General features: G+C 43.9%; 1 protein-coding gene across 1 annotated transcript in view; it reads left to right on the top strand.

The window, feature by feature from the left end:
* MYO1E (myosin IE) overlaps window positions 1-27,229 on the top strand; it is a 191,147-nt gene that overhangs the window by 55,424 nt on the left and 108,494 nt on the right. The window contains exon 2 of the mRNA XM_032417903.1: window positions 25,248-25,391. Within this exon, the coding sequence (XP_032273794.1) occupies window positions 25,248-25,391 (144 nt within the window). The remainder of the gene's footprint in view (window positions 1-25,247; window positions 25,392-27,229) is intronic.

Genomic DNA, 27,229 nt, shown 5'->3' with positions numbered 1-27,229 from the left:
AGTTAAGCATCTGCCTTCGGCTCAGGTCATGATCCCAGGGTCCTGGGATCGAGTTCCGCATCGGGCTCCCTGCTCCGTGGGAAGCCTGCTTCTTCCTCTCCCACTCCCCCTGCTTGTGCTCCTTCTCTGTCTCTCTCTCTGTCAAATAAATAAAATCTTTAAAAAAAAGATTTACAAAGGATTTTCCTGCCCTTGATTTCATTGGTCTTCTCACCAACGACCCCGAGATGTTGGAAACAGGGAGTTGATTCAAGTGAATCCCCCAGGCCACCCAGTCAGTGAGTGGCAGAAGAGAAAATTGGAATCTGATCTTCATGCTCCGGTCCTGGGCCTTTGCTCTTTGCCAGATCATGGCAGAATACGGACTTCACCATAATAAAGTTGACTCAGCTACTCGGAGTGGCTGTTAGTTACTTTATTCCTCCCAGCATCCCAGAGAAACTTCTCCATTATGAATTATAGCCTCTGGGATTTGCCCTGGAGACAATGCTAAGTGCTTTCACCAATGAGGTTCCTGTTGATAAATCTGTGAGGGGATGGGGTACATCAGGAAGGTTAGCTTTCAGGATTGTAACAGATGCGTAAGATCTCCTAGGAATGAGGACAGTTCAGAGGAAGGAGAAGGTGAACTCTGGTGACAAGTTGTCATAATATTAATGGGGAATTTATTTCTAATTTTGAGTCCAGATTTTCTTCCAGAGGATGCTTCCTGGGCCGTGGGTACATTAACAGATGTAGGCCATTAACGAGGGAGACATTTTAAACAAATTCTGAGGATTCATGTGCTTTTACTGCTAAAATGAAAAAGAAAAAAAGTATAAAATAAGCCTACTCAAAGAGTTTGTTTTTTCTATTACTTTTGTTATCATGATTTTATCATTTGGATATTCTCTTAGAGTTAGTCCATGAGCCCTTCAAGAAAGCCTAACAAAATTTCTTGATAACCATACCTCCAACAACAGAGGGGCATTTGGAGAATGTTTTTGTTTTTTAAATTAGAACCCTGGAAGATTTATAACTCAAAGGCAATCACAGGTTTCTAGCCCATTGTAGGAACTCATTGTCTTCCTCTAGCAGTTAACTTCCTTTCACATCATGGGACCCACTTCCAGATTTCAAAAATTATGACAGCGTCAAGGGTAGATTCACTTCCTCTCTTGATTAAGTCTGAGAGTGAGGGGGTGGGTAGATGGGAAGGATGGGTGGCTAAGAATGGTGGTAGATTCTGTTAAATGGTTCTGAATGCTTGGTAGTATCTTTTGCCAATAAAGATGTCAGAAAGGGGACAGCCTTCAGCGTGGGCCAGACAGGCAGAGCCCTGGGAACAAGGACTGGTCTTGCTGGACTGGCTCCAGTCTACCCTCAGTGTTGCTCCAAGGACTGGTCTTGCTGGACCTACTGGCTGGGAGGAGCTGCCGTAGATTCTCCTCTAGAAGAGATTCAAGAGAACCCAAAGCCTTGCATGTAACACTTAGTGCTTTACCTGGTGATCAATTATGGAGTAGCTAACTGGTCTGTAGTAAACAGTTGCTCAAATGCCTTTTCAGCTTCTCAGTGGTGACAAACTATATCTGACAAAGATCTTACATCACATTAAAGATTTAGGGATTCCATTCAGGATATTTAAAACCTCTTGCCAGAGGGGAGATGGTATAGCATAACCTCACACCAAATTTCTGAGTCTCATACTTAGGCATTGAGATTTTTTAAAAAATAATGTTTGAAGTCGAAAAAACCCACAATTTTAGGGAAAATCAAACCAATTTACCTTAAATGGAGTAAATGATGGTTCGAGCTAATCATTGTCTGACAGAGCTTGGGCTGGTGTTTCTGAAATAAAATTAACTGGGGCACCTGGGTGGCTTAGTTGGTTAAGCGTCTGCCTTCGGCTCAGGTCATGCTCCCAGGGTCCTGGGATCGAGCCCCGCATCGGGCTCCCTGCTCAGAGGGGAGCCTGCTTCTCCGACTCTGCCTGCCGCTCCCCCTGCTTGTGCTCTCTCTCTGACAAATAAAATCTTTAAAAAGAAATTAACTACAGAGTTCTTAAAATGGGGTCATTCATGTTAGAATTCATTTGTCAACGAAGATCAAGTTCAATGATTTGTGTGAATTCATGTCTTCTCAGCTTACCTGGCAGCGAGGGGAATATTTTGCAAGGAGGTGTGAACTGCACTGGACATTCTTCTCCCTGGTAGTCACCAGCTCATTCAGTATTTTTATGTAAAGAAAGAACTGAATCTTACATCAACAGGAATCACTCTTCCCACTTGAACTGCAACTGCAGACTCGAGTCATTAATTTGTAAACCTTTATATCTCTTAAAAAAATCATTTTATCCCCAGGGTTGGCGCAGTACCCAGCACAGGTATTGTTGCCTGGGTTAAGTGACTGAATTGGTGAAAAACATAGGATGTGGTTGAGGAAAAAGACCACAGAGTACAATTGTTCTGGAAAGAATACCATCCTTGAAATTACTATTCATGTTGCCAATTCCTGTTTATGTTTATGAATCCTTCAGAATTTCAGAGTACGCTACCAATACTTTATATCTCATGATTCTAGCTAGGAGAGGAAAAATAAATCTTAGATAGAAACTTTTTATCTGGAAAGCATAAGGCTTAATTTTCCAGTGTTGGTTCAGCACTATTAAATCACTAACCTACACATCCCTTTTAGAAATGGGCTCCGGGCTTTTAACTCATGTGGCTGTAATACTGACATGGCAAGGAGAATCTTCGGTCTCCAGATAAACTCATTGGTCTTTATTTCCGTGATAACTTGCCCTTCAGACTGTTTGGGCTTCATCCGAGGTTCTGTTCTGGCCGCTCTGGTTGTGGAAGCGGCCATCTGCTGGCGGCTCTTTTTTTTTTTTTAAAGATTTTATTTATTTGAGAGAGAGAGACACAGCAAGAGAGGGACTACAAGCAGGGGGAGTGGGAGTGGGAGTGGGAGAGGGAGAAGTAGGCCTCCCGCCGAGCAGGGAGCCCAATGCGCGGGGCTCGATCCCAGGACCCTGAGATCATGACCTGAGCTGAAGGCAGACGCTTAACGACTGAGCCACCCAGGCACCCCTGCTGGTGGCTCTTATATAATAACGTCCTTTGAGGTACTATTTCCACACAATCATTATCAACAAAAAGAAAATGTTTAAGGACTATCCCAGGCGGTAGCAGATTCCCTTGTGGGAACAAGAATGTCTGGAATCTAAGGTTGGACATAAAGGTCTTCCCTGTTTGTGGCTCAAGAACAATTGTTGGCAGCCTCTTTGAACTGACTGGTTGGACTTCATCCTTTTCATTCACATCATTCTTTACCCCCAACCCACTTCTCCCTACCTGGCTTTAAGCTTTCTGGTCCAAAAGAATTTCCTCCAAGTCCCATTTAAGTAGATAGATGTTCATTCAACAGCATTGGAGCTAAGGAGAGGAGAGATGGGATTAGGGTGGGGAGGAGGCTCCTAGGCACCCTGACAAAGGAAATCAGAGATAAACATCCTCACATAATAGCTTTGCATATGGGCAGACCCGATTTTACCTGTACACCTCTTCCCATGGTGCTGCCTGGGCCATCAGAATCACCTTGACTCGTACTTCTGGTTTTTAGTTCAGCTTCTAGGAATGCATTATTTCACGCCCTGTGGAGGTAGATGGAACTCGCTGTCACAGATGGAGAGCACAGCCACCCAGCAACCTCAGCCTCTCTGGAACCCAGCAGGTGTGAAGAAACCACTACCAATGCCCCTGAGAAGCCCACAGTGATGCTCCATAGCCCTTGTCTGTCTGAAACACTCAGCATCTGAGAATAATGCATGCTCCTCGAATGCCAGATAAGTGGGTTTTAAAATTCTAATTCCATCAAAGCTGGTTGTCAGAGTTTGATAAGGAACAGGATATTTACATAGTCTCCAAGTCTCTTCCCACAAACTGCTTAGCAGTTACAACAGGAAAAAATAGAAGTTATGCAGTGGGGAAATGGGACAGTACTTAGCCAAGTGACAAAAATGAGTATCACCCACAAACGTCAACAAACATCGTGTACCTCCAGACATGATACCCTGAGAAGGACACAAAATCACTTGACTAGAAGTCTAGCCAAAAGAAAAAAAAAGGCAAAAGCTGCATCTAATTATGAGGAAACATCTGACAAACCCAAACTGAGGGAAATCCTATAAAATAACTGGCCCAAATTCTTGAAAATGTCAACATTATGAAGCATGAAGGAAAGCTGAAGAGCTGTTAGAAATTAAAGGAGACTAAAGAAATAGAAAACTAAATGCAATACATGATGATCTGGCACCAAGCAAAAGAAAATCTTGTCAAAGGACATTATGGGGATAATTGATGAAATTGGAATATTGACTTACATAAAAAGTATGGCATCTACCGTATCAGTGTTCCATTTCCTGAGATTGTTTACTGTGGTTATATAAGAAAAGCCCCTTCTTAGGAAATATATACTGAAGTGTTAAGGAACAAGAGGGCATGACGTATACAACCTGTTTTTAACTGGTTTATATAAAAAATCTACATATTTGGGGGGAAGAGAAAAAGGGGGACAGAAAGGAAGCAAGTGTGGCAAAATGTTACCAGTTGGTAACAAGTAGGAGAATCCTTTGTATATTTTTGGTAACTTTTCTGAAATGGCAAAACTATTTTTAAAAAATGGTTTTAAAAAACCATACTTTTCTTATTCTACGATCATAAACACACAAAATGAACAGAAAATCTGTTGTCTCCTCTATGCTGGGATGGGTCAGCAATCAGCCAAAAGGGCTGGAAAGAGATTTGTGTCCCCTTTCTGCCTCTTCTCCTGACTCCTAAATCAAATCCTCCCAGCCAGTTGTGGATGATTCCTGCGGAGACCCCAACCAAGCAGGTCCCAATTCTATCTCAAGGGCAGCAGGCCTGGGCGACTGCTGGGTGGGCTGGCTTTTCTCCCCATCTCAGTCAGCCCCTCAGAGCCAAGGATTCTTGCAGCAGCAGTAATGGTGGTCGCAAATTGAGGTCAGTAGGAAAACAGATCTGTTTTGGGTTGTCATGTTGCACATAATGCGATGAGTGAACAGAAAAGAATGTAGCCCAGTGAAGGGACGGCTTGTGAACTCTGGGTCTGGTTCTGAATATCCTTATGATGCCCAGCATAGAAAACAGGAAACATCGGTTAAAACGGGAAATCACTGTGGGCTGAGTTACTGTAATGCCTCATTTTACTTAGAAGTTGGCATCGAGTAGGGCCTGTGCCTTGATAATTTTGCCTTTTCTTTAGGGTGGTGTATTACCCAGCTGAGAGGCTTTCAGGCTGGAATCGCCACCTTTAAGTAAGCTTAGAAATTGTGTTTTTCAAGAGCTGTTTGTTTTCCCCCTGTCTCCAGGTTTAAAAGCAGTCAAGCTCTGCTGGTGGTTCTGGGTCCCTCCTCTGGCCCCCTGTTTTATTTCTAAGTAGGCGAGGTGCAGCACACAGAGAGACTCACAGCCCAGTTTAATGATATCCCACCATGAGTGACATAGCCATTATCATGCTAGACAGATAAACAGAGGGATGTTCCCTAAAGCTGATGAGCCCAACCGGAAATTTGCTCTCCTGTCCTCCCCAAATCTCCCACCACTCCTCTGGGGTCCTCTAAAATATCAGGGAAATTTTGCCAGCTGATTCAGGCTGTAAAATGGAGATCATTATACCTGCTCCCTGCCTGCCTCTCGGAGCTGCTTTAGGACTCACATGGGATGATAAACAGCCAAGTAGCGAGGCACTGGAAGGTGGCGTTATTTCTCTCATTGGATGGGGATCTGACTACGGGAGTTTAGGCCTGTTTCCTCTGGAAGGAAGACAGTTTTTCTGCGTGACCTGGGCTGCACCCTCTGATGGGGATTCCATCTTGGCTGCCTGTTTCCTGTGTCCAGTGCCAAGCAAGTACTCAGCCTTGGCCTTCTGGCCTCACTTGGCGGCTTTTATTTTTCCTATCTATCTATATCCTAACTGTTTTCTGCCTCACCAATGAAAGTATGCGTGATGAAAGCAGGAGCCTCGTTGGTATAGTCTGCACGTGTTACCCCAGCACCTAGAAGAACAGTGCTTGGCTTCTAGGAGGCATATAACTGTTGGAATGAATGAATGAATGAATGAAGTGCTTCCCATCCTTTATTTTCTTATCTCCTGTTTGCTTCCTGTCCTGCACAATCTCATGCATGTCTATGGCAACAACTTTTTAGTAGCCAATGGAGGACTCTCAGATTGATGTTCCTGGCCCATTTCTTGTTCCTAAGCCCCAGAGCTCTGGATCCGAACACCCAGTGCCAAATGTGGAAAAGTTCAATAAAGAAGGGATTTTGAGTATAGATTCTGGAAGGAGAATATTTGCTCACTGGTGTTGATCTGGGGCAAGTGATGTAACTTCTTTGCGCTTGGTCTTTCTCATCCTTAAAATGGGGATTAATAATAATGCTGACTTTCTAGGTCTGTTGGGACAGGTAAATGAGTTCATACATGTGAATAGCTTAGAATGTTGCTTGATACACTGGAGTTCACTGGACAGGAGGTTCATTCTAGTTTAGTGTGCCATCTGGTACATTGGGGTGATTGCTTTCTGCCTCTTTTTCATGGCAGAATAAAAGGGGCACTGCTGAATCCTGAACTGTTTCTCCAAATGAAATGCAGACCTATTCTTTTCCTGTGGCATGTGAACCTTGGCTACCCATCCCTCCCTGCTCAGCAACAGAAAAGTGGCTTTCCTAACCCAGCCAACTCTATGGTTGAGGTAGCTCATGAACTGGGAGACCTCTGCCTCGGTCTGCAAGCTCCCATTTTCCCATCCACTTGCACGCCAGTGGGAGAGACCCTCCCTTATACTCTACAGGTTCGATTCTCAAGCTCTGGCTTCTAGAAATTCAATCCCTTCTTTGGCCATGTGGACGACTTAGGCAGCAGAGCGGGGGTCAGGTTCAGATAAGAAAAGACCCCCTAAATGGGTAGGGCTAGGCTTATTTTGCAGTCTTGTTTCTAACTATAGTAATGTCATAATTCAGTTGAGATTTTCATCACACTGGTGAGGAAATTCATGGTGAAGGTTACTACAGCAACCTTAACTCTACTGGGGGAAAGCATATCCCTTACAATGGGGCCTTTCAGAGGCTGGGCCCCAAAGCTGGGCAGTAATTCAGTCTATTCAAAACACAATGGGGCAAAACAGAATAGAAAGGAACGACACATTGTTTAAGGCCTCCCATCCCCATCTGTAGCACTGCGCATGCTTGTCCATCCTGGTGCCCAACTTTACTTTTGTTCTTCCCAAAAACACTTAATTTCATGACTCCTATGCCTGCCCGCTGATATGCATTTCATGTCAGTTTAAATAATAATAACAACGGCTCTACAACCAGAAAGTGTATTAACTTACCCATAGCCAGAAAGTGCTGCAGAAAAAATACCTTTAAGAAAAGGTGGCACAGAGTTTTGATTTGGAGACCAGGGGAATGCCAATTGAGTATGTTTAAAAATATTCAAACCACTCTTGAAAGCTGAGCCCTGTAAAACCACTACGGATTTTTTTTCTTTTTTAAGGGTGTAAATTTTAAATGTCCAATAAAATAAAATACAACAAAATAAAATAAAATAAAATCACCCTTACCTTTATTCACAGCCACTCAAAATAAACCTACCCACCAAACAAAATTTACCCACCAACAGTCAATGATTGGTTCACTTACATTTTTTTTTAAACTAGAGAAAGTGGCATAGGTTTTTCAAAGCTGAATATAGACACTTAAGCTTGTGAACTGTACCAAGCAAAAGAGTTGTGAATTGTGGTTTCCTTAGAAAGGAAGTCGGAAGGAAACTTTTTTCTTATTTAATTTTTTTTTCCTTGAGAGCATTTATAGTATTTTATTTATTCACACACTTGCTCTATGATCAAACAAACTTTTCTTATGTTGTATATTTAGATCTCTAGGGTTGTTTTATGTCTTTCTCTTCTTTAATGTTTCCCGCATGTTTAATTTAAATCATTTTCCTTTTATCTTTCTCAGGATTTTAAGCTATTTCTCCTTCCGAACCTTTGTACTCTTGCCCCACTGAATTAAAAAGAAAAGTCAAAATGAGCTTTTCTTGTAAATGCGAAACTAGCAGGTCCTTCTGTATCTTAAAGCCAAATTCTATCAAACAAATGGTGAAACTTTTTGCTTTTGATGCCAGTGAACCCTAATTGATGTGTGGTCACTTCCAGGTAACTCTGGGTGTTGGTCATTTGGTTAGTAAGTAACGCTGTGCTTTTGACCCAACTCCCAGGAAGAGAAGGGGTCACAGCCAGGGAGAGCATATTAGGACTGCTGGTGCCACTTGTCCTCATATTTTGGGTCTGGGACTCGGGTCAAAAGGGACTTTTGTGCACTTGGGAGCAGAGTGTGGTTGAATTCTCTTAGCAATTTTGCAACCAGAAACCATGCAAATGTGTTTACAAATCCATTTGTGGTCTTGCTGCAGTTTGGGGGCACAATCCTCTTTGTGAGGTTGGGGATGCTGATACCTATCGTCTCTTCACTGTCCTGCCCCAAATGGAGTGCCCTGTTTTCTGCCCAACACACAGAGCAGGTGTCACTTTGTCTTAATTCCTTGTCTAACGTGATTTCTCAGTACTGCCTTGGGGATCATGTGGGTGTGAGTCCCAGCCCCTTAACTCCCATTCCTGTCCATACTTCAAGGGAGACCAGAGTTTGCTACTTGCTCTTGACTTTGCGGGGCTGAAGGTTCCCTAGCAGGAACTGTTTTGGCAATTCACGTCTGTCTTGCCTATCTTGTCCGAGTGAGAATTTCTGTGAGGTTATTTTGAACATACTTGAGTGTTCATTGGGGTAAGAGGCACTTTTGCCACAAAGGGAAGCTGTCATCTCTTCCCCAAAGAACGCTGACTGAGAAGCGGGCACTTAGTGAAGATCAGGGTGTGGGGCTCCGTCTTTGAAGCTGGCTGCGAGAGGTACTGTGAAGGGAGATGGAGCAGGGGCAGAGGTGGAGGTACAGGGTCACAGGGTAGCTCCAACCCTCTGGCCTCTGAGCTCCAGTGAGGCTTCTCACAGCACCCATTATCCTACGCGTCAGTCCCAGCAGTGCGCCTGAAATGCCCCTGTGTGCACAGTGCCCTCTCTGTTCCATTGCCAAGGCCATCCTTCATCCGACTTGCCATGTGGGACCTAAGGGCAGCTTCGGGGGCCGTTCAGGACACCTTGCTGTCAGACGACGCATCAGCCTTGGAGGAGTTTCCCAGAGTGGAGAATCGACTTCTTTTGTCTTCCACCATAGCCTCCCAGGAAGCTGCTTGTGGGTTTCTAAACCCACCAAACCCAAGGACAGATCTGGACTCCGTGACTCTCTCTGGCCAAGTTTTTCATCTCTTACATGGGGATCAGAGTACTTCACTGGTTCTACAATTCTTTTGAGACCAAGGGAAACAAAGCACCTAACATAGCGTTTGATACATAGTAGGTGCTCAAGAAAAGCCGTGCCCATTCTGTGTTCCCTAAACATTGTGGATCCCCCCTCTTGATGGTAGGGGTTGCCCCTTCGACGCTGTATTACATTTTGCAGAATACAGTGAGCAATGGGATTTCTTGGATTTTCTCTGGAGTTGTGAACTTTAAGCTGGTGGGACCCACCCATGGCCTGTAATCACATCAGACGTGGTTAGCTTGTGTTTTGTTTCCAATTTTAGTGATCAGGGCAGCACAGAGTTCCTACTGGAAGGAGCACCATGGAATTCTACAGCCAGAGATCTCTAGTTAGATTATAGCTTTCCAGTTTCTGCGGAACTTTCCCCCCATATTCTGGAGATTGCCTTTACCTACTTGCTTCTGAGTTTTAAGCCAATGCCAGGACTTTGCCGTCCTCCCCCACACCGCCACCCATAACTAGAGGCCTGTATCTTGGGTGGAAGGCAAGGGGTCCCAGGAAAGTGGTCCCCAAAGTGTAGGGTCTGTGTACTTTTGCAGGCAAGATAACCCCCTGGAAGGCACATTTAAAACTTCTATTTCTGTTTATCTTAATATTAAAAACTAAGAAATTAAGCCCTTCAAATATTTAATATTTGAATGGGCACCAGCACCCTCCTGCAGTCTGATTGCCAGAGGGTCAAGGTTCACATATGATAATGTTTGTTATTTGAGAAATTTAAAAAAAAAACTTTTTTTAAGATTTTATTTATTTGACAGAGAAAGCATGAGCAGGTGGGGAGGGGGGAGAGTAAGGGGAGAGGGAGAAGCAGAGAGCTCAATGCGGGACTCCATCCCAGGACCCTGGGATCACGACCAGAGCGGAAGGCAGACACTTAACTAACTGAGCCACCCAGGCGCCCGAGAAATTTAAATTATTTATATGCCTAGACTTATTTGTTCTTTCCAGAAGCTCTGTGGGTTTGCTCAGGAGGGGCTGGCTGCAGAGAGCTGCAAATAAAGTGCTGGTTAGGGACCAGAAGACCTGAGTTCCAGTGCTGGTTTTACCACTAAGTAGTTGGCACCATGGGCATGCATCACCTCCCTGGGTCTCAGATTCCTCACCAGTATGGGGAAAGCTTGGAGGCCCAGGCCCCTTCCAGCTCTAAAATATTAGGATTCAGAATATAAATATAGAAGCGTTCTGCCCCTTCCTTACCCTTTTTCCTTTGTAGTTGGTTTAAATACCTTTGCTTTTTTCCTATAAGGTATCAATCTGTTGCTCAGATGGTCCTTACTGTACTTCTTCATTATAGGCTTCCTTTTTAGTTAGCCTCTTCCATGCCCTACGTGTCTTCTCTGGCAGCGACTGTCTTTTTTCTGCTCTGCTGCCATAGATCCCTATTCTCAGAGTCTGGGTTCAAATGTCTCACATATTGTGCGATTATGTATCGCTTGAGCATTGTGAAACTTTAAAAGTTCCGCATTTCTTTGTTGAATCCTGTCTCTGCTAGTATCTTCTTATCAGCTCGGAGACAGTGTCCTGGTTCTTTCTTGAAACATCAGAGATCCAATCAGAGGATGACTGCTGTCCCCAGTTCACTTGCTATTATTGACAACTTACTGTTATTGACAAGTTTGCACTTACGGTGGGCCAGGCAGTGTAACATGAACTCTCCATGCATGATCTTATTTAAGTCCCACAAAATCCCTGAGTGGTTGACACTGTTATTGTCCCCATTTTACAGAAAAAGAAACTGAGGCTGAGAGATTGGAATCCTTGCAGTGCTGTGTTTACTAAATAGCCTTGAAGCACTTAACTTCCTTAAAAATCTTTTTAGTCGTAGGGGTACTAAGATCTCTATTCAGTTAGAATGTCTTCCCCTCAGAGAGAGAGGGTTTTCTCTCTTCCTCTGCTTTTCTTTACCTCCCTTCCCAATTTCTATAGTTTTAAAAATCTGTGTTTGTAGCTGTCAGAGGAAGACAAAGTCTACCAGTGGGCGGCCTCCCGCAAACCTGGAAAGACGCAGTAACGGAGGCGGCCTGGATAAGCTCAGAGTGAAGCTGTGCTGATCTCCCAAATTGGTTTGATTGCAAATTCATCCCCATAACTTGCTTACTGAACTTGGGGGGGCACATTAGGTAGGGGGTAAGCCCCTTGAAGTTCTGTAGGCAAGGTACACATAAATACAAGAGGAGATCTGTCTCTGCTCCTCATTGCTGTGCAGACGCCCACGCCCTGGTGCTGACCCAGTGCAGTCCGGGTGTGGCTTCTGAGAGAGAAGCCGAGAACAGGGCATGAGGAGACCACGCCTGCTTCTCTGTCTACCCTGGGGCTCTTAATGGCTTTATCAGGTGTACACTGGATTCTCCCCACCCCTTCTGAATCCCTTCAGCCCCTCCCTGTTGGTCCTTTCCTGAAGTCCAAGGTGTGGGTCCTGAGAAGAAAAGGTAGGGTGGGTTCTGTGTCCTGTGTCAGGTGATGAAAAAGGAGTGGGAGGGCAGACCGAGTGTTTTATCTTCACGCCTGGAGCTCTTCTGAGCCTTCTTTGTGGTTGGTGACACTGATCGGCAGTGTGGATTCGTGGCTACTCTGGTGACTTCCCCCCACCAAGAGATGTGCCCACAGAACCCTCCTGTCCTATCGGTTTGCATCTTAGGAGCCCCAGAGCTTTCTGGATCTGGTAAACATGCCCTGTTTCCACCCCAAAAAGCTCCTAGACCCAAAGCCTTATGGCTGTGTTTTGCTCCTAGAGGAACATGGCATCTGGGTGCCACAGATCAGGCCAGATCAAGCAAGCAGAGGGTCAGGATGTGCCCATGCCAAACACAGGAGAAGCTGTGGAAGGCTTTTCTCACCTCTTTGTTGTTCAGTGGTGGCTGGTGACTGTGTGCTCAGGGGACGCCCCTAGCCCGTGAGCTCTGCTTCTAGGTGCAGTATTCCCACGGCTAGTCAATGACAAAGGCTGCCCATGTCTCTGAGACACGGTGATCACATTCCTGATCCTTCTCTTAGCACATCCCGAAATAGCACCCCTAAGTAGGAGATGACATATCAACACCTTACCTGTTGCACTTCCACTTAAAATCCTACTCTTTATTCCCTTTTGGTGTTTCTACACGGGCTTTAAAAAAAAAAAATCTAGGTAAGAAAAGAATTCTGTCGACCTCTTTTTTTTTTTTTAATTGAATTGTCTCATTCAGATATGCCCAGAGTTCATTTTCCAGCAAAATTAAATAATACTAAAACAAAATCAGTTGATTATCTTGGGTTGTCATACCTCCACCATTTTGCATGACATAAATAATGCATGTTTTGCAATCAGTATGGAAAGATGCTGTAAATGATACAGAATCCTGGGAGACTATTTTTAATCAGGTTGATATCAACTCTGCTGCAGTCTGCTGGCAAGTCTTTGCGTATTTATTTTTTCGCAGAACAGCATTTAAATTAGGATTTTTTTTTCTTTCTTGGTACAGAGCAATAGTTCATTTTATGTGTCAAGAAGTTGTTCTATTACCTCCCTGCTTTTATTTCCAGTTCAGTCAGTGATAGGAAGAAGAATCACTGGTGTTGGTATTTCTAGCCGGTCTGCCTGCATTATGACTTTGGTTTCTGAATTCAGTTAAAGAAACTTACTGAACAGCTACCGTTGCTTCAGGGACTATAATTTTCAAACCAAAAATTGGGACATATAGTGTGCTATGCTAAGATTTTATTTTCTTGGTTTATCTATTAATGAAAGTCCTGTTGGTAGAGGTACACAAACCCTAAATCACACTTAGGTATATAGTATTTGATAGATTGCCTTAATTGTGGAATATAAAATTCCATGAAACGGACCTTGCCCAAGGTCACAGAGGTAGAGCTCATCGTTGAACTCAAGTCTGTTGATTCTAATCAACGGCTGGATTAGTAAGAGGAAGTGCATTCCCCAACCTTTGTACTTGAAAACAGGACTGTTGACCAGGAGGCCCCTGAAGGGATTGGTAAGTGCTTGAGGATGTTGTCAAGCTCACAGAGCCATAGCGGCATAGACCACGACTGACATCAGTGTGACGCATCATCATTTGTTTGATTAAAATATACAAATAGAGGCAGAAGTATAACTAGCATTTGTCTTATAAGGGGATTTCATACAATTGATTCATTTTATGCTGTAGCATGAAATGTCCTCATCCCTTGCTTGCAGACTAGCCTGTTTTCCTTACCTGCCTGGATGACAATGGATGATTAAGAGAAGGAGAGTTGTCTTTAGGGGCAACATCTCTTCCCTTTGATCTCCCAAGCTGGAGACAATAGGAACGCTTTGGAAACTTCTTTCTTCCTTGGGGCAGACTCTGGGCCCAGACAGCCCCATTTCCCCCACTGACAGCCACAGTGAGAGGCACCTAGTCCTGAGATGAGCTGAGGAGGCCTGGAATTCATTCACCTGACTAGTCTTGGTGGAGCACAACCAGGTACCGGGCACTACCCTGCCTGCTGGGGACACGGCAGGGAGCAGATGTGCTCCCAAGGCTGATGCCATGGCACCGAGCTTTCTCTGACTCGTGCAGGGCCATGCTCGAGCCAGACCGCTTGCTCTGTGGGCTCCTTGGTGCTGGGCTTTGCACAAGGTATCCTCCATACTAATTATAAAAGTGTCTGCGCCGTGGTGTTGTGCAGATGAAAGAGGCTGATCCAGGGTGGACAATAAACATGCAATGACATAATTACTATTACCTTTAGAATGATTGCCATTTGCAACAGCCACTTACCTTATTATGAGAGGCAGTAGGTGTGATGGTTAAACACAAAGATTCGAGAGCCTGATGGCCGGGGATTGAAACAGCTGGACAAGTTACTTAACCTCTCTGTGCTACCAGTTTCCCTGCCTGGTAAGGTGAAGAGGAGCAAATAAATTATCATGTACAAAATGTTCAAAGCACTGCTGGTATGTAATGAGAATTGGCCGTAGTGTGAGAAGAATATTCTCCCAAAAGGGTGAGAGCCACCATCCTAGATTTCCTAGAGATTGGGAGGGAAAAAGAAAGAACGGTGCTTCCCAGCTTCCCAGCTTTCTAGATAGTGCTTCCCTAGAGAGAAAGAATAAATTGCAGGTGCCCAAGAGAAAACTACCTCCTTAGCCTCAAGACAAGCCCTCATCCTGGGGGACCACTAAAATGTCGGAGGGTTTTCTGAGGAGAGAAGACTAGAGGAGGGGTCTTGGGATCCCTGATGGAAAGTGCAGAGGATTTGGAACATGAATACAGAGTCGTTTCTACTTGTGAAAACAAAGCCTACGCTCTCACCTACTATCCAAAAGGGAATCTAGTCTTCCCATGCCAAGATTTTCCACAACAGAGAACAATACATCTGGGAAATAGAATAGAAGCCATTTAAATTCCCTGTGGCTAGGGGCGCCTGCCTGGCTCAGTCAGTAGAGCGTATGACTCAGCATCGTGAGTTCAAGCCCCGTGTTGGGTGTGGAGCCTACCTAAAATAAATATAAATACATACATACATACATAACCTATGGTTAGACTTGAAATTAGCAAGAGGGGCCCAGGAGAGAATGGCAGTGGGTCCCCACGTATGAAACGCGGCACCAAGATGGGCAGTGAGAGTGGTACGGACAACCCCACAGTGTCTATTTTAAATTGAATGCCTTCATTATTATTTTAACACATATGGAAGAAATAACGCTAACACACCAAACTGGTGATTTTATGGAGATGATTGTTTAGGATTTAGTCAAATGTAAAAGGACAGTTCATAGAAACAACGGGAGCATAGGAATGGTATAGAAAAGTTGTGAAAGTGGTTGAAAATGACTCTGGGTTTAGGAAACTCTGGAGGATATTGTCTGTGAATAAAGGTCACAACTCACTGTAATCCCCCAAGGTGGATGTACTTGGGAGGGGGGAAGAGGTAGGGACCTTCCTGCTTCAAATAGTCTTAACACTGAAGGTTGAAAGAGATACAAATCAGAGAGGAAATAACCTTGCTGCTGCAAACATTTTCACAGTGAAGCCTCTAGAACTGGGCAGTCATCAACCCACCTGTAAAACTACGCAGTTCCTCAAGTGATATTGATGCATGGTGTGATGCTCCCAGAATAATGTAAATCTTTGTAATATTTTATATCTTTGATGCTATTACACAGTGACTTAATATTTGTAAAGTGCATGAAACAGTGCCTGGCCCCTTCTAAGTGTTACGTGCCATAATTCATCAACCCAAAGATACTACTTGTTGTAAGAGCCATCATTATTTTATTTTACTGCTTTAAAAACAAAACAAAACAAAACCCAGAAAGTAAAAACCAGTGTCCGTTAAGCTGTGACACAACGTTGATTATAAAGACACATCTTGGGGGGCTGGCTGGCTCATTCCATGGAGCATGAGATTCTTGATCTTGGGGTCGTGGGTTGGAGCCCCATGTTGGGGATTAGAGATTGTTTAAAAAAAAAAAAAGACATCCTAATTTCAGAATATTAGGATATGAAGAAAATGCATCTTGGAATTGATGAACTATGCTAACTGTTCATTTATAACATCTTAGATTTGAACTGTTCCTTGATACAGAAAATGGTCCTTTGGGAGCAATATTTTAGGCTGACTAAGTAAAAGAAAGGCTGCTGCTTTTCCTGCTGGGGGCCCCTTGCTGTTTAAAGAAGAGTTTACTATAGCTGCAACCTGGGATAGGCAACAAGAATCGGAGACCTGAGCTGACATGGACTAATAAAAAATAGGGAAAATAGGGTGCCTGGGTGGCTCAGATGGTTAAGCGTCTGCCTTCTGCTCAGGTCATGATCCCAGGGTCCTGGGATCGAGTCCCGCATCGGGCTCCCTGCTAGGTGGGGAGCCTGCTTCTCCCTCTGCCTCTGCCTCTCTCTCTCTCTCTCTGACTCTCATGAATAAATAAATAAAACATTAAAAAAAAAATAGGGAAAATAGTGTTGTTTGTGTGTGTTTCATTTCACTTCACAGTACTTTCCTGTCCCTTGTCTGATCTTTTTTCACTGAAAACCAGAATATCTGTGTGTGCACATTTTATAAATATATGCTCAGTAGGAAAATAAAACCATACAGAAAGGACACGTAGAACTACAACAACTGCAACCTTTTAACAACCATATTTCCACACAGAGAGATTTTATAGAAAAATATCATATATGCAATTAAAATTTGGGCACTTTACCATCTCTCATTATTTGCTTACAAACCTTTTTTCCCTCCCCCACTCAGTGTTGCCCACCTGGTATGTACCATCCACACGTTGCCCAACTCTACCCCGAGAAGCGTTGGGGGTTGGGGCCACTGGCAGTCTTCTTTGATCTTCAGGACCTTCATGGCAGCCCCTGGAGGTTCGTGTAATGTTGGGAACCTCCTTCTGTTGAGCAGGCCGCTCAGAGGTCTGAGAGACTGAGTGATTGGTGAGGGACCGGTGGGTAAGTTGCACAGGATCCTGGCACAGGATCCAGCTTTCAAAGACCGGCTGGGAGGGCCGGTCTTTGAAAGCTGCCCATGACTTTCGGAGGTCAAGTTGCTCACAGATACAGCCATGCAGCCTGAGACAGCCCCAGTTCATGCCTCATGTTCCAGCTTTATTATTAACATCACTCTCTTCTGCACTCAGAGTGTCCTTGTTTAGATAATAAATTACGTCTGCTCTAGTTGCTTCCAGGAAGATTGACTTGGGCCAACCCTGGCTAGGAGGCTGCTGGCCTTGGGGATCCTGGAGCCAGCATCTGTCTACACTTGGCCTTGACGATCTTGTTGGAAGTGAGTTGTGGTGTAGCAGAAAGAACAAAGACAAGGAAGTCAGCCCTGGCCCTTTGTCACAGGGATTAACTGAGATGGTGTAAGTAGAAATGTTACACAAATATGGAACTTTTAGTCAGGTCACATGTACTTAACGTGCATGATAACTAATGAGCACATCTTCTGTATTCCTTGAGGGCTGCCCACACTGGATGTGCCAACCCCCCAGTGTACTTTCCCTTCCCCAGCCCCTCCAAGCAGAGGCAACTTGGTACGTTATAATCCCAGGACTCACTTTACCATTTGTGAAATAGTGACAGAGGGATTATAATACTCATGTCTTGCAGGGCTCTGATAATTAAATGAGATCATGTGAAGTGCATCAGCACATCTTTATGGGTTCAGTAAATGTTAGTTCCATTTACCCCAAGGATTGAGGGAATTGTGGCTACAGGCTGCCGCATCCCCACTCCCCCTACTCTACCAGAAACTCTTCTTTGCACTCTGTTCACTGCAGTTCAACATACCCACACATGCTTGCTTCAAACATACATGTTCACATCACCAAAACAGTGGGGGAGTCTAAATTCCATAAAGTTGAAAGACATTGCAAGCCCAGTAAGGGTTTACAGGGCTGGGCTCAGAGGAAACAAATATTTATGGTTGATTTTTTTTTTTTCTCCCCATCATTTGCCATAGAAGTGTTTCATTCCAGTCAAATAGCAGAACTTCAAAAGGTAGAAACCCTAGACTGTCAATTAAAAGATTAAAGTACAACAGAGAGTTCTGTTCCTTTCCTGTTATGACTCACTAGGACAGAAAAATCCCATTAAAAAACAAGCCCTGTTCAACAGCAGGCCAGAGCATTACCCATTGTCCATTGTTCACAATCAGAATATGGTTTATCTGCCTTTTAGGGTGGTATACTTGAACAGTGGGAGTAGTCCTAGGTTTTTTGGAAATCAGATCTGCCATCCTATTGTGCTCATGGACCAGCTAAACATCCCAGGCATGATAATACCTTGTCATCCAGGCAACATCTCCCAATCCACTTTTCACACCTGGAAGAGGCACAGAACCCAGGCTTACAATGATGATCCCAGCTTTGGGCTAGGCCCATTGATACCCAATACCGCCCCCAGAAAATTCTCGAATGTATCAGCATCCTTTTCAACATTTCTATTTATTTGGTTATTTTACTAACACATGCCTATATGATTAAAAAAAAAAGTAAACAGCAGAAAAGTTTAAAATGGAAAGTAAAAGTCACCCTTCTCCCAAAACCCCAGGCTTTCTTCCCAATGGAACCGTGTGTATTTTTCAAGAAAGCAATTAAACACATGTCTTTTAAGAACTTCAGACAATGGCAGTTATTCTGTGTTTCAATCCACATACTGATTGCTATTTTCATGAAACTGGGTGTCTTGAAGATGTTTCTATGTCAGCATAAGCAGATTCCTTTTAACGACTGCCGGAACTCCTTTGTAGGGTCTGCCATATTCTCGTCCCGCCCTATTCATGGGTCCAGTTTTCCCCATCACAAACTTTGCAGCGGTGAGCAGGCTTGTACATACATCATGGCACACACACTTGGTATATCTTAAGGTAAATTCCTAAAAATAATTGCTGGAACAAAGAGAGTGTGAGTTTTATTTTTATTTAAGTAACTGTTTATATATTGGTCTGCGTGACTAGAATTTTGATACCTATTTCCACATTGCTCTCTAAAAATACTGTGCAGTATACTCTTCCTGGAAGAGGATAAGATGTTTATGATCACCCCCTCCCAGCCAGGCCCTGCCCAACACTAGGCCTATTGTATATACACAGCGCATTTCATGGCCTCCCCTTTTCTGGGTGTCTGAAAGGCGTTGAAGACTGTAGTTACCCAGTGTATGGTCTCCTCCTTGCTCCTGGGTGAACCAAAGAAGAAAACCGCTCACTGAGACACTAGTGAGAGTGTCTTCAGCACTGTGGTTGTGGCAGCCAGGGGCTCCCCCCCCCCCCCCCCCGCCGCGCGCCCCGGGGGCTGGGGGTAGGTAGAGTTTCAGTGGAGAACAGTCCCTACCTTTGTGTGCTGACTCACCTTTGCTCTTCCTGGTCCCCACCCTGGTAAACACACACCAGTGAGGGACACTCCACCTTTTAAAGTCAGAGAGTCAGCGAGCGGGCTTCTTCCTCTGCATGACGGACTCCTGTGTCTTGGTGCCACCTCCTGAATGTGAGGAACAAACCAGGCCATTATGTGGACATGGGTATACCTCACTTTCTAGAACTTGTGTGTGAATCCCTTGCTTTTTAATAAACTGAATTGTCATTAGAAACCACATATGGAGGGGCGCGGGGGTGGCTCAGTGGGTCAAGCGACGGACTCTTGACTTCGGCTCAGGTTGTGATCTCAGAGTCATGGGATCGAGCCCTGTGTCAGGCTGTTCGCTCAGCCGGAGTCTGCTTGAGGGCCCCCCCTCCCGCGCTCATGTGCGCACTCTCTCTGATAAATAAATAAATAAATAATAAATAAAATCTAAAAAAAAAAAAGAAAGGAAACCAAATGTGGACCCAAGAAAGTCTACATTCAATCCTTATTAATGGGAAATAGCTCCCTCCCTCATAATTTGTAATAACTGTCAGGGCTAAGAGTAACATTATCATCATCATTGTGATTTTCATGTTTGTTTTTATTTCTTAGCTGGCTCATCAGCTATATTCCTTCCTTTGTTCAGTGATGCCGTGCTCTTTAAGGACTGTAGGATGTGTAATTGCTGAGGACTCCTACTTGTTTAAAATGTTCCTATTTTTAGTGTGGAAACAAAAAGTTGAGCTACCTACCCAAAAAGAAGCCCACAGAAGAGAAGGAAGCTGACTCTTGTTGAGGGGATAGCCTGGTAAGCCAGGTCTTTGCTAGCTGAAGGAAATGGCCCTTCTCAGACAGATGGGGAAGTCCCTGTCGCTGTCCTTCCTCCTCTCAGCCCGCATGGCAACCTGTCCTGCCCCCAGCCTCCCAGTCAGGAGTGGGAGGAAGAAGCGAAGGGGTCAAGGTTATTTGTCCCAGAAATACAGTTCATATTCTTGCAATTGTAGCACAGCGGTTTGTGGTCTGAAGGTCATGTTTAGCTTCTGCTTCCGGGGACATTGTCTAGGATTGTCAAATGATAACCATTTCCCACTGTGTTCCCGCTTGCTGCCTGTCCGCAGCTGTATTCCACAGGAAGACCTCCAGAAAAGTCATGCTATGATCAAACTCGATTGTCCCCTATAGAAAAACAGAAAACCGTTTTCTGTTTCACTGTGGGGAACTTTCAAGCAAGGATGAGAGCCTATGCATCTATGTTCGGTTCCTAGCTTCCCTGACAAAGTTCTCACCCTGTGCTAGTACTGCCCGGCCCAGCCCTGGCCCAGCTTTCATATGGGGTAGATTCTAATCTTGTCCTTGACAATCCAAGCAGGTCAGTTTTCCCCCAAAGGTTCTGATTGTTCCCACCCTTTCTAGGTACCTTCCCTCCTTCTCTTTATCTCATCTGAATTGTTTTTTGTGTGTGTGTGGTGGGGGGGTAATATGGCGGAAGAGAAAGGAGAAAGGAATAGTAAGGTGGGGGTCATTAAAGACAGAGAAGTTACAATTAGAAGACCTTGGACAATTAACAGTTTTTTTCATTAGTAAAATAGAGATAATAATATATACAGTATGGGGGATGATTGTGAAGGTTGAATGAGTTCCCATATATCATTGCCTGGGGGAAGGAGGGACAGAGAGGTAAAGGAGGGAAAAGGTATATGTGACCAACTAGATACAGGAAATGCGTCAAATAAAAAATCACTCCCGTGTTTTAGTCTTTGATGCTAAGAGAAAGTGCTCTTTAACAAAGACTGTAGGTCTTTTTAATGATGAATTCAGTTTTGGAGACAGTCTGTCATTCTGTGGCCATCTTAAACTTAACAGTTGGAAATATCCAGTAAAGTCGCCAGGGAGACAATGTGAAGAAACCATGATGTTTGAATGAATTCATAATCATAGAGACTTGGGTCCACATCTTGCCTTTGCTGCTTACTAGTTGGGAAGTCTGTTTCCCTCTATGTAGCATGGGAATGTTAATCCCTTTCTCACTGAGTTGATTGCAATAGTAAAAGGCGCAGGCGCTGCAAGTCAAATGGCTGATTGCTTTGCTTATAGTGTGGAGGTAAGTGCTCAGTCTCACTATTGGTTCCTTATCCTTTTATGGATAGAGGTCTGAAGACCCACATGTGGGACTCTGGTGTCGAGGGATATTTGAGACCATGAGAGTCAGTGAACTCCACCAGGAGCCGCCCTGCCATGAGAAGGAGGACACTGCCTCTGAAATGGGACAGAGAGTGATCTGTCACTCTGCAGTGAGACAGAAAAGACAGTTGGATTGGATACCAAGACCAACTTGAGTTACCTTGAGAAGGCAGTTTCTGTGGATCAGTACCAACACATACACTGTGACACAGAGCTCCTCCGTTTCTTGTCCTTCGCAGAAGTTAAATAACAGCTTAATACCCTTCTGTTTTATTAAACTGTGCTTAGATTTTTCAAAAGAGAAAATAACATTTTTGGCCTCTGAAGTAGGTGGATATTTATCGGGGTTAAAAACAAACAAACATACCTACTGGTTAGTTACTCTGCGGCCTTAGTTTTCAATGCAGAATAATTTTTGTGAGTGCCCAGAGAATCATCAAGAAAAAGAAGGGAGGGCAGAGGAGGGGAGGAGTTGCCAGGAATGTTTATCAGGTTGGAAGTGGACTGTGGACATTTGATTGAGATGTAGCCAGTGCTTTTTCTTTCTACTTTGCCACAAGAGGAAGAAGATGCGATGAGGTCTGGGTTAGTTTTGTAGAACTGATGCTGCGTGTGGTTCTGCAGAAGCCAAATATATCATATAAAGAGTCCCTCTGCAAGGCAGCATGGGTCGCAAGCCTTCCAGAGCCCTTTTCTGGAGTGTGAGCCCATGGCACTGGTATGCCTTTCTTACGGTAACTCTTTTCCTGGCTGGTTTTGATTTTTTTTATTTTTATTTTTTTAAAGATTTATTTATTTGACAGAGGGAGACACAGTGAGAGAGGGAACACAAGCAGGGGGAGTGGGAGGAGAAGCAGGCTTCCCGCAAGCAGGGAGCCCGATGTGGGGCTCAATCCCAGGACCCTGGGATCATAACCTGAGCCGAAGGCAGACGCCCAACGACTGAGCTACCCAGGCGCCCCTCCTGGCTGGTTTTTATTTATTTATTTATTTTTTATTTTTAAAGATTTTATTTATTTATTCATGAGAGACACAGAGAGAGAGAGAGAGAAGCAGGTTCCCAAGGAGCAGGGAGCCCGATGCGGGACTCGATCCCAGGACCCTGGGATCATGACCTGAGCCGAAGGCAGATGCTTAACCATCTGAGCCACCCAGGCGCCCCGTGGCTGGTTTTTAAAAACTGCTTTTCCCAGAGCCTCTTAGAATTGCCCTTATAGGAATCCTCCTACACTGTTGGTGGGAATGCAAGCTGGTGCAGCCACTCTGGAAAACAGTATGGAGGTTCCTCAAAAAGTTGAAAATAGAGTTACCCTATGACCCAGCAATTGCACTACTGGGTATTTACCCCAAAGATACAAATGTAGTGACCCGAAGGGGTATGTGCACCCCAATGTTTATAGTAACAATGTCCACAATAGCCAAACTACAGAAAGAGCCAAGATGTCCTTCAACAGATGAATGGATAAAGAAGATTTGGTGTGTGTGTGTGTGTGTGTGTGTGTACACACACACACACACACACACACACACACAATGGAATATTATGCAGCCATCAAAAGGAATGAAATCTTGCCATTTGCAGCGATGTGGATGGAACTGGAGGGTATTATGCTGAGCGAAATAAGTCAATCAGAGAAAGACATGTATCATATGATCTCACTGATATGAGGAATTCTTAATCTCAGGAAACAAACTGAGGGTTGCTGGAGTGGTGGGGGGTGGGAGGGATTGGGTGACTGGGTGATAGACATTGGGGAGGGTATGGTGAGCGCTGTGAATTGTGTAAGACTGTTGAATCACAGACCTGTACCTCTGAAACAAATAATACATTATATGTTAAAAAAAAGAAGAAGATAGCAGGAAGGGAAAAATGAAGAGGGAGAAATCGGAGGGGGAGACGAACCATGAGAGACTATGGACTCTGAGAAACAAACTGAGGGTTCTAGAGGGGAGGGGGTGGGAGGATGGGTTAGCCTGGTGATGGGTATTAAAGAGGGCATGTACTGCATGGAGCACTGGGTGTTATATGCAAACAATGAATCATGGAACACTACATCGAAAACTAATGATGTAATGTATGGTGATTAACATACATAATTAAAAAAAAAAAAGAATTGCCCTTATAAAGGACCCACGTCTCCTACAGAGAAAACATTAAACAATTTTTAAAAGTGAAATTTAAAATGGTATTTATCTTGTTTCCTTCCACCTCCCCTTTTTCTCAAAGAACCTTCTGATGACCTTTTCTCATCCTACTTTTGAAGTCTGAGCATGTGGCCTTTCCAGATACCCTTATTACCCTTACTCAGAATTTTTCTCTCCTTTCTCTAAACTCCCCCAAAAAGTGAACTCCTGGGAAGGGGGCAGGAGCCGAGTCTCACTCAGGTCAATGCCCACCACACTTGCGCAGCCCGCGACATCTCCAGTAGGATGCGTGAACGGTGTGAAGGGAAGGGTGGATCTTCTAATATCTTGTTCATGTATCATTTGCCATTTTCTCGTATGTATTAGATTGATGTCCTAGTGAGTGTAGATTACAATGGCTATCCCTCCTTGTCTTGTCTTTTCTGGCAAATATATTTCAAATATATTCAAAATATTTTAGACCCACTTCAAATGGCACCATCTCCAGGAGGTTGGTTCTGTCTTTCCTAGGATAAAGAAGTCCTCTGCACTCCCGGGGCACCCATTTTATGTGTGTGTACATGTTGACTTGTTGATGCGTGCGTTACTTCTGTCAATATCTAGGTGTCCTTCAGTGGACATGAGCTCCCCAAGTGCAGCCACCATGGTGCTCCCAGCTGCCTCTAACTCTAGGACTGGGGCCATAGCTGAACATGCAGGGATCCCACTGTAGAAGTGCCAAGTGAAAGGAAGCCCTGCAGGCCACAGGGTGTTCAGAGGCCACTTCCGGTGTTAGGTCGTAAATCCAGTGAGCAGACAAGGGCTACAGCTTCATCTCCCAAAGGAGGCCGTGGGGCTGGATGAGGTCCTCCTGTCCACATCACCTTCTGTAATCACATTTAGGCTGTCTTGTCCATTTCCTCGTTAATAGGGCAGTGATCAGCCATCAAAATGTAGCTTATCTTTTGAATCTGGAAGGCCAGTATTACGTTGACGGTGATAAGGTTATGGAGGGAAAATAATTTGGATGGCTTGAGAAATTAGGCCAATGTGACCTAGCCATTGTGCGATACATATATTGCTTCTGCTTCTGAGTTCTGTCATGTAATTTGCAAAACAAGTCTAGAAAGTTTCTGTTTTATTGCTTATTTTGTTGTTAATTCTACAAAACAATAAGGTTGAAGGAATTATTGGAGGCCATTGATCATTTTTTAAAAAAGATTTTATTTATTTGAGAGAGAGAGCATGAGCGGGGTGAGGGGCAGAGGGAGAAGCGGGCTCCATCCTGGGACCCCGGGATCATGGCCTGAGCTGAAGACAGATGCTTAAGGGGCTGAGCCACCCAGGCATCCAGACCATTGATCATTTATTGTGTTATACTCAATGTACTCTTCAGTACTTTATATATGTTATTTTATTTAATCCTTACAGCAACTCTATGAAGTGGGTCTTAATTTCTCCCATTTTGCAAATGAGAAAAGAGCAGTTTAAGCAACACAGTGAGCCGATGTAACTTTTCCTCCCTTCTCTTAGTTCATAGGTGGCAAAGCTGAAAATTTAAATCAGATCTCTTAATAACAAAATCTTTGTTCCGCTCATTCTGCAGCATTTGGTATAAGGAATATTTGGGAACTTAGTGGCTTTTTTTTTTTTTTTGCCAGGAGAAAACAAAGCATCCTAATAATTGTGCGTTTTCTGTTCACAGGGAAGCAAGGGCGCCTACCGGTACCACTGGCAGAGCCATGATGTCAAGCACAGCGGCGTGGATGACATGGTCCTGCTCTCCAAGATCACAGAGAATGCCATCGTGGAGAATCTAAAGAAGAGATACATGGATGACTACATTTTTGTATCCTTTATGAGTTTCTACAGACTCTTCCAAGTAAGATGACCATATCCACGGCAAAATGCGACGTGTTCCTAGCGTGAGAAGATCCATCTGAAATTCTGAACTTGACACTTGGCGCTTGAGTCCTTGTCACCGTTTCCGAACGTGACTTTGTACTTTTCTGTCCCTTTGTTGAGGTTGTAGGAAGGGCAAAGATGATGCTTTTAAATTATTTTCCTGGAATTTCACAAAATCAAGATGCAGCCAGTATTCATCTATTTCAATCGATGGCACTGTACCCTTGACGTGCTTTAGCCACGCACGTGGTATCTAAAACCTCTGCTGTTCCTAGGGAAAGTCCTGATCTGCAGAGAATTCTGTCGATAGAGCTCCCTAATTGCAAAGCAGACAGTTAAGTCCAGGCCTAAAAGGTTTTAAAAAGATTGCCTCATGCAAAAAATACGCAATTTTGCCAGTTTTTCTGCATTCTTATGTTTACTAAAGGAAACATGAGAAGTGAAGATCAACTATTGAAAATGCCTGACATTCTTGAGTTGTTCTTTATGTTTCAATTTTAGCTTGCCAGATGCCATTTTTTATAGGGCTTTAAAAAATTCAGAATGGAAATTTGATTCAAATGTGTGTTGACTTCATTATAAACAGAGAACTGTGATATTTGCTTAAGTTCCTACAGGATTCAGTTTTGTTTGGTACAACTATATAAAGATCTCTTAGTGAAATTATTGTAGAGTTTTAGATATGCAAAGATCCGTGCAAATCTGTATTGCAGTACCGGAAGGTTTAACTGTGATGCTCTTGGTAACTTCTGAAGGCATGGTGTCTCTCGGAGCACCATTAAAGGTAGAGTCTTTGCAACTGTTGTTGCATACATTTTAGGTTTTAACCCAAAAAGCTTGAAGAGATACAGTTTTCACATCTGTAGCTTCTGTTTGTTATTCATACCACTCATTTGACTATTCGTTAAAAGCACCCGTATGTATGCAACCATACTTTCGCAGGCAATGCCTTTCTCATCAGTGGTGAGTGGGGAGTTCAACACACCAGGATAAGACTAATGCATATATTCAACATACCCACCAATACTAATTAACAAAATTATTCCAAGACACTGGGTTGGTTCTGACCAATACTGGCTATTTCTTATTTGCCACAGGAAATTTTACCAAATCTCTGGGTAGTTACACGCCTAAACCCCTGCCTTTAAGCATTAACAGATATATTTGGATTTGTTAGCTACATTAATAATAGCATCTTGATTGGGGGAGGTGGCCTACCGCCTACAAATGAAATCTGCCCACTGCCCATTTTATACCAAAGCTTTTATTGAAATACAGCCGTACTCATGCTTGTACTTTTGCCTATGCCCGCTTGGCAGTCGACAAAAGCAGAGGTGAGTAGCTGCCACAGGACCGTAGGACCTAACATAATTACCTTCTGGCCCTTTACAGAAAACTGGTGCTGACTGCTAGGTACCTGTGCAGAGGTTCCTTTTCATTTACTTGTATGGAAGCAGTTGTATTCAGTGGTCAGTTTTCCTTATATTTGGTCAAAAAATTGAAATATGCTCACTTCAAGCTGGGCTTATCATCCTGAAAACATGTCAATCACTTTTATGTGCAAGTCCCGTGGCATGGGGTAACAGGCAGGGGCTGAGGGTTGGGGGCAGGCTGTGGATCTGGGCTGCCTGGCTTCCAGCCTTACTCTGCACAGGCTTGATGACCTCATGCAAGTTTTGTGATCCTTGTGCCTTGATTTCCTCACCTGGAACATGGGAATGATAATGAAATCTCCCACATGAGGCTATTGTAGGGTTAAGTGAAATAATGCGGCAAGTAACA

Source organism: Phoca vitulina, unplaced genomic scaffold, assembly GCF_004348235.1.
Source record: "Phoca vitulina isolate PV1807 unplaced genomic scaffold, GSC_HSeal_1.0 scaffold20, whole genome shotgun sequence".
NCBI lineage: Eukaryota > Metazoa > Chordata > Mammalia > Carnivora > Phocidae > Phoca > Phoca vitulina.
Note: the sequence above shows the minus strand (reverse complement) of the source record. Positions and strands in the feature narration are given on the sequence as shown.